Source organism: Anarrhichthys ocellatus, unplaced genomic scaffold, assembly GCF_004355925.1.
Source record: "Anarrhichthys ocellatus isolate YVR2014 unplaced genomic scaffold, GSC_Weel_1.0 scaffold6, whole genome shotgun sequence".
NCBI classification, from domain to species: domain Eukaryota; kingdom Metazoa; phylum Chordata; class Actinopteri; order Perciformes; family Anarhichadidae; genus Anarrhichthys; species Anarrhichthys ocellatus.
In genome coordinates this window covers 15,663,714-15,671,996 of record NW_022280036.1, presented here as the reverse complement: position 1 = coordinate 15,671,996, position 8,283 = coordinate 15,663,714, and the positions used below count along the sequence as shown (strand labels likewise).

The window sequence follows — 8,283 nt, the reverse complement described above, 5'->3', positions numbered from 1 at the left end:
CACACACACACACACACACACACACACACACACACACACACACACACACCTACCTACCTACCTGGCAGCACTTTGCTGCTGTTAAATGAGGGGTCTGGGGAGTTGTGCCGGCAAAGCCTTTGGCTACTCCTCCTCTTTCCGTGCACTCCAGTCAAACACACAGTGGGAAAAATAAGCCAAAGTTATGATGGGCAGACTGTAATACGCCAGGATATTCTAATGTTAAATAAATGGGATTCAGCTTTCTGAACAGCAGCAACATAGAGGCACTGTCTGGGGAGACTTTTTCCAGAAAGAGATGTACTGTCTGAGTGGACGAAATGTCAAGACCTTCTCTTCTTCTTCACATGAACTAGATGAACAGTAGAATACCTTTATTAAAAATCTGTGTGTGTGTGGCATCTTTGAGTTACATCAAACTATTTTCACCTCTCAGAATGATGCCCGTGAGGGATTTTCCTTTGTTTTTGTCGCCAGTAATTTGGTTTCCAGAGTTCCATGTCCACAGTCTGTTTCATTCAGGTGAGGATTCTCTGTAGCTTCATCTGTACGAGCGGGCACTTTCACACTGTCATATTAGTTTGTTTCTTACATTTGTCATTTGATGCATGCTAGAAGATAGATACGATAAGAAATACTTTGAATTGTCCCTGTAGGGAGTTTTTTTTCTTGTTATTAATTCGCAGGCCAGTATTTGTTTTCTGAACTGTTGTATTTGTCATGACTACTTTCACACAAACCATGTTTTTGCATAGAATAAAGGCATCAACCAATCACGCTGTGCGGAACAGACATATTCAAAATGTACACGATTGTTTTTTTTACATGAGGCTCAAACTCCAAAAATTGTATTTCATGAGTATCAGTGTCCAACAATGGAGGCTCTGTGGTCCGAACCAAGAAGGCAAACTTTATTACTCCTTTTAAACTTGACAAAGGCAGACCAGACCTACTCCTTCTGTTCTTACCTTTCACAATAAAAGCCCCAGATATATGTTCTTAGAGCATTATGCTAAAAGGAAACTCAATAAAACAGCTTACAGTGTCTTTTACAACCTTTTACCCCGATAAGCTCCATAGCAGTCTGTACCAGAGGAGCAATCTGTGTTTTCAACTGTACAGACCAGTTACCACGTCAGGCTGTGATATTGTAGACAATAGTGTGCTTCTAACAACTTGCCTGGCCTGCACAGAGCCCTGACCTCAGCCACATCCAACACCTCTGGGATGAGATTAGAACACCGACTGCCAGACTACCTCAAAGAAATGCTCTTGCGGCTGCAGCCAGGATAAAAAATAATAAAAAGCTCCCAGAAGAGTGGAGGCTGCAGAGTAAGACCCATGGTTGTGTAAATAGGTAATGTACAAGTGTCCACATACCTTTGACCATACAAAACAAGTATAAACGTGAGTAACTGCCTTTTTAAACTCTCAATGTTCTTTTTGTTGAGACTAAAAAAAACACACAAATATTACAGGATCCTTTTCAGCATCTCACTTTAGAATGATTCCAAAAATCGCCTCCGCATCCTGTACGACTCTCCATCTCCTCTGCAGTGGGCGTGGGTGCAGGTGGCGATAGCCTCCCCCCATCCTCCCCTCTCTCCCCCCCTGCCTCTCCGCTCTTTCTCTCTATGCCCATTTGACTGCATATTTTAAACCGGCAGAGTGTGTGTAGAGGGGGAGTGAAGCTGTGGGTTTGGACATGCTTTAAGACAACTAAAAACAGGTCGGCTGGTGCTAATATTTAGTCCGCTCGGTGTTAATATGTTGGGGCTCGGACGCAGAGCATCTAATCGAAATGTCTGCGGCCTTTGAAAGATTAGTTTCAGCAGTGTTTTGTCGCCGTGAGCTCATAGCTGTCTAATGGTGGTGAAATAATAATGACGTTGGACGCTGATCTGTCTCCTCTTTCTTTAAATATGTATCGACTCCAACTGTGCCAACAGATAAATGAAACAATGAAATCTGACAAAGTGGAATTATGCTGCACACAGGAATGCACGCACACACACACAACAGACTATATATATCCCTGACCCCAGGCTGTCAGTGCATCTTGTCCTCATCCAGCTCCGTATCCTTCCCACAATGTAACGTCAACTGGGTTAACTTTGGCTAATACGGCACAGCATCGCTGTCCTCCATGTCTCGTCTCATCTTTCTATGCATCTATTTGTCTCTCTGTGTATGCATCTCTCTCTACCCTTGTTAGTCTGACGTAAAAGAGCAGCGCAGTGTTCATCAGCTCCGAGACCGCAGGAATTTGTCCTCCTACGGAGACGCGGTGGCGCTACGAGCTACGACATAACAATCAATAAAGCTGGGGACGCTGACATTAAGGAAATACTTGCCATTATTCATGTGAGAGGGTGGGGATTTGTGAATAAAACCTCAGCGTGGTACGTTGTGTATGCCGGAACAGAACCCAGCCAGATGTTGACAGGACTGCTGATATTAACGGAAGGGAGTGGCCCTTTGAGAATACATGCAGTGGAGCGGTTTGAGATTGAAAATTCATGTAAAAAAACATTCACAAGTCAACAGAAATTCACTTCCAGCACTCTCGATCGGCATGTTCTAACTAGTTCCCTTCACGATCGTCATCTTTCCTTCAGAGATTTGTTAAAAGAAGTAAACAACAGGTGCACAACATCTACAACAAGTCTCTATATACTTTGGACCCTGATAAAAAGAAGGAAACAAATGTGGAAGCGACAGTTTGTTGAATGGATAAAGGCCTACAGTGTTTTGGGGGCTTTCACAGTATTTTTCTGCGACAGTCCTGCAGAAACTTTGAGAAAACTGTGCCCCGTAAACAGTGCCACTGCATTCACTCCAGGCTGAATATTTGATCGACTCATCTTTAAAAAAATAAAAAAGAGTATTCATTTTCCTTTAACGTTACATATTACAGCATTTTACAAAATACACATGTGGGCGAGACCTGCATTTAAACAAGTAATATAACTACTTTAAAACAATTTAAAACATTACAGCCTTATCACACTGATTTAGTCTCTTTCAGTTACAGCAGCTGCCCTTATTGCTTCAGCCTTTGAGGCATAAAAGCTATTTTCTCATTTATAAGAAAAAGCAAATAAAATCAATATACCCCTCTTCTTCTTATTCTCTGTTTTTTCAAAATTCTTCAAAACAAATGCTGTCGTGTTCAGCTAAGGACAGCTGTCACTGTTAAAATATTAACAATTCTGACGTGGATGTAAAAAAAAGCTCAGGCAGTGAAATGTTCCGAAAAATAAATGCTTCTGGAAATTCTCTGTCACTGAAGTGGATAGTCTAGAAATTAATGCTTCAAGTGTCAATGAGAAACGGTTCACAATTTATGGAAGAGGACGTGGCTCAAGTATCACTAGTGAAAGAGGAACTCTTTGAAAGGGGAAGTGACCATATTTGGACTGCGGAGGAGTGACGTAGAGACGCCGCGTACGGCTCTGGTAGCGGCAGCGAACCATCAATCAAAAGGTAGCCCCGCCCTAAAGCATACTCTGCTTTATGGTCTATTTTACTCCAAATGGACCATAATTTACTAAATGAACATCATGCTGTATTGAAGAAGCCTTGAAACTAGAGATTGAGACCATAAACTCATCTTTACAATATTTAATAAGGTAATAAATCAAGTCAGAAGGAGGGTCATTTTCTCACAGACTTCTATACAATCAGACTTTTTGCAAAAAGATGAGTCGCCCCCTGATGGCCATTAGAGAAAATGCAAGTTTAAAGCAGTTCAGCATTGGTTTCACTTTTCCGAACTGGAGGCTGCCGCCTGGTTATAGACCACTCACAGCCACATCTCCTTATTGCCAATTGGCATGAACACAAAGCTTCAAACCCACACACTTCATGCCACATTTCAGCCACCTAGGGTGAAAACAAAAGGGTGGGGGCATTTTTGTGGACCGGCCGACATGCAGAGTGAGCTATAGAGCTCTATATACTTTATATATCTTATTATAATGAATACAAAGTCCTTACCTGAGGCGTTCTTCAGGTTGCCGTTGTCGTCCGTTGTGGTGTACATGACATAGGGACCTGGCTGGTTAACACCAAAAGGCTGCGAAAACATGAAACCCTCATGAAAAAACGGACACGTTGACACTTCGCAAGTTTCTTTTCACATTAGCCGTCTGTCAGTGAGGGGGAAAGAGGACGGGGAGAAACAAGCAGGGAGGGGGGGAAAGAGAAATACAGAAAGACAAGAGAGAGAGTGGGCAGAAAAACATGTTTTCAGTTATGTTCATCAGGTGGTGTATATACGAGAGTGACGGCTGCGTGTTAGTGCGCGGACACAGATGGGTCGTCTTATCTCTTCATTACGAAAGTATGGCAAGAGATCTGCCGAGCCGTCGCTCGCTTTACCTCGGCTCATCACGAGCAAACATACACGCTGCAGGAGAGTCTTGGCCCTTCATGCTGTGACACTCAGCAGTCAGGTGAGGAAGGAATAAAAAATGAGGACAAAAAAAAAATAGAGAGAGAGATGAGAAAGCCACAGCGGAGCAGATCAGTGGGCTCAAAGAAAGACGACGAGAGGTGTGACTAAGAAGGAGAGGAGCGGGAGAGTGAAATGAAAAGATAGAGGGGGTGATGGATGGGAGATGAGGGGAGGAGAATCAGCCGCGAGCTCCACTCGTCTAATGCATTCATCGTACCTTTCAGTCAGACGACAAGTGAGTGGAAGAGCGGACCGACAGAAAACCAAAACAACTCTAATACCAGCAGCCTCTTGTTGATGTCAACGCTAATGTGTTTTGCAAAGGGCTTTCCACTGGTGAAAGGTTACATAAGGAGAGATGCTACTGGCTGCTGTGTTTCTGTCAGATTTCTCTGTCCACCTACGCATGATCATCATGACACCGGCTTTTTGGGATGAATAAAAAGGGGCTGGAAGCTAACTGCTCCATAAATCGATGGCTACGTTTAACTCCAAAAGTGCACTGTGGTGTAAGAGCTTATGTTTTCAAGGCAAAACCTTATACGCCCTTCAGACTGACGCAATGATGTGGGTCGTGTGTCATGGGGGTCTATCTGTATGGCTTAATGCGATTCAGCCGCCCCTCGAACGCAGGTCAAAGGCAGTCCAGCTTTGAAAGGGCTGGGTATCAATTCCTTAAAAGGTATCGGCCGATATACCCCAGTACCACGTATTATCTCCAGTCAAACGATACCTGCAATTGATCCTTTTTGCGCCCAGATCTAGAAAAAAAAGACTATTTGTATGGTTTCGCTCGTGGCCAATCATCTCAAGCTTCCTTTGATTTAATGCGAAGTGTGCCAACGACGGCAACAGGGCTGTGTCTAAAATAAACATTGGCGCTGTCAGAAAATCATTTCAATAAGGCCGCAGTGTTGGAAAAGCGAGGGGGGGGGGGCTGACGCAGAGGGATCCTGCGAAAAAGAAACAAACAAAAAGTGCAAGGTCAAAACAGAACAGGTGAACCTGGCTCAATTCTTGCAGCAATGCAATATCACCATTTACTTTTGTGATCGTTGAGGTATACTGTATGCTGTGAAGTGTTCTGGCATCTGATGAAGCCTTAAAAGGATGATCTAGGAACTAAACTGGCCTTCCTGCACTGGACTACATCTTCTCACCTGAAGCAACACGTCCCCCCATCACCATTTCCACTGATCCTCTAACATACGGAGGTTCCATTCAGTTACATTATGATGCGTTCAGGCTCTACTCAGTGAAAGATAGAGCTGAGCAAGGGGAATTATAATGCTATCATGATGTTTAAATGTAATTTAGTTTTTGGTGAGAAGGGTGGTAACAAGAACAAAAACAATCAGTATTGGCTGATGTGTCTCATCGCTGTTTGGCAAACTGTATCAGCTGCAAAAATACGTGATCCGGGTTTCTCTAAAAGTTGTGTTTTCTCCCTTTTATTCTGCTGTTCCAACCTGTGACTCAAAACCACAATTAGATCTGAAACATGAGATTTTCTTTTATCCATTTCACGCCTAATTTCAGCCGCCTTTAATGTGCTGATTTGATATTAAAGTCTTGTATTTTCTGTGTTTGATTGTTTTGAGTTTGTACACTGTTGTCTTCTGAGCATGTGTTGCTGCTGGGTTTTTTTAACCAAGCTTTTGTTAACTAAACTAATTGTAGAGTCCCAAAAGGAGCTTAAGGTGGGTTAGCTGGGACCACTGTGAGAGGCCGAAGTTAACCTCGTCACGCAGACTAACTAAACTAAGATAAACTATCAGAAAGTGAGCAGTAAACCACGAAAGGATACCTGTTATTATAAAATCATGAGCGCAAACCTATTTTCAGCAGACACCGTCACTGTCAAAGTGTCCCTGAGCAACAAGCAACAAACCCCAAAATGTATTTACCAAGGACAGGATTTGGAAAACAGGTACACCTGGCAATTATTTGCCCTTGTATTAAAAAAATCATACTTTATTGGGAAATGCGAAAGATACAATACAGTAAGTTTGTATACTGACTGTATTAGGAAGGTCTCCTGCTTGTCTCTATATATAAAAACAAATGAATGGGGGAGGGGTTTGGACAGGTGAAACTAGATTGCTATTGTATCGCAAAAACCTCATTTATTTTTGTGCTTTCCATGTTTTTCAGGCTGCACTTAAGGATAGGCACTTTACACAGAACGAGAAGCTTATTCTGCCTTAGAGCTCAAAAACACATCACCAATTCAAATCCCCTTCCCTAATTTCCTGCTTATAAAGTTGATCCTCCCTATAGACATGAAGTTTGGCCAGCAGTCAGGATATTCTCTGTTCCTGCTGAAACATTGTTGATTAGAAACTCTGGAGGAAGATAAAGATGTATGCATGGGAAGATAAGTGCATTGGGGAGAAGTACACCCAGAGACACACACCTGGTCAGTGATCAGACAGATAAGAAACTATTTTACCTTTGGTTTTTTGTGAATGCTGTTATTGGAACAGTGGACGAACAAAGACAGATTTCTTACCTTGACATCTTCTGGACAGTCATTGAAGCAGAGGCCGCTGAGCACTGAGGAGGACAGAGATGCCGGAGTTAGACATGTTGCTCTTACAAGTCCAACACGGTGATGGAGCCGCTGTATCAACGCGTATCAAGCGGGTCAAACTGGCACAGAGAAACAAACTCCTCTCACACAATGACTCAAGTTCCACATTCGAGACAAAGGAAAACAAATTCATATTAACCGTGCCTAAGCGTTCCTCACATTCACATTACCCTTAATTGAATCCTATTTTATGTGCGCTAGGTGAATGTGGACAAGGCGGACAAGCAAAGAAAGGAGGGAGGGTTGTAAATAAATCGTCAGCGGTGAGAAGCATCAAATAAATGTGCATGCTATTAGCGCTGCGTGTACGCGGAGACGTGCATGCCTCAGAGAGCATTTCGCTTATTTGTGTGTACAAGCGGAGCGAGGACAAAATCCGCAGAATTGCTAATCAGTCATTAGAGAAGAGACTTTATTAGCATACTAATGGGGTCCTGGGTCTAGGTTGCCTTAATTTGCCTGATGGGAGTCATGCCGAAGCCCAATACTCCGTTAATAAGGTCGGCCCCAGGTGCTGTGCTGAACAGCAGCCAAACTCAATGCACCTATTCAAAGGGAACATCACAGCGCCCCCGACTCACTCGTGGGAGGATGAAGCCTCGCTATCGGATTGTTCGGCACTAATTTGCCACAAACATGTTAATCACAAACTTTTACTATAAAGTGGGCACTGTAATTATTTGATGGAGGATTTTCAGTGATGTAAAGGCTCTTTGAAATGGATTTCCGATGCGGAGCATCGTCAGGTGACCTTGACGTCGCTCCGATGTATATAAAGGTCCCCTGTCACATGGCTCGCCATTCGTCCAGTCATTGTCCGTGGCTCCCTCATTGTGTCACTTTTCACTGGTTACTCTGTGCATTCTTCTGCACTGTTTGGAATATTCATAGGCGCGTGGAGGCCATCCACGCGACTGTACAGCTGGTCTAGAGGGCAATCCACACCACCACCAGACAGTGTTTCATGAATCCCTTCTGGAGGGTTGTCGGACTGAGCAAATATACAAGTGTGTCCATACACAACCCACTCTCTTCACGAGTTTATCTGTTTTTCTACTTGCACAACTTGTGAAGCAAAGGGAGCCATTCAAATCATACAAACTTTCTCTTTGTTATGCACAATCTACAACAATCAACCTCCAGCTCCTTTCTTCTATTTCCAAAGCTTATTTGGCCATTTTAGTATTATTAGATAGACGGGACAGAGGAGAATGGGGGGGGGGGGGGGGGG

The 8,283-nt window shown here is 43.3% G+C and overlaps 1 protein-coding gene across 1 annotated transcript in view; it reads right to left on the bottom strand.

Annotated features, from left to right (window-relative positions):
• Positions 1–8,283, bottom strand: part of itfg1 (integrin alpha FG-GAP repeat containing 1) — a 130,943-nt gene that overhangs the window by 22,370 nt on the left and 100,290 nt on the right. Inside the window, exons 13-14 of the mRNA XM_031846445.1 lie at positions 6,972–7,015; positions 4,000–4,078 (exon numbers count right to left, since the gene is read on the bottom strand). Coding sequence (XP_031702305.1) covers positions 4,000–4,078; positions 6,972–7,015 — 123 coding nt within the window. The remainder of the gene's footprint in view (positions 1–3,999; positions 4,079–6,971; positions 7,016–8,283) is intronic.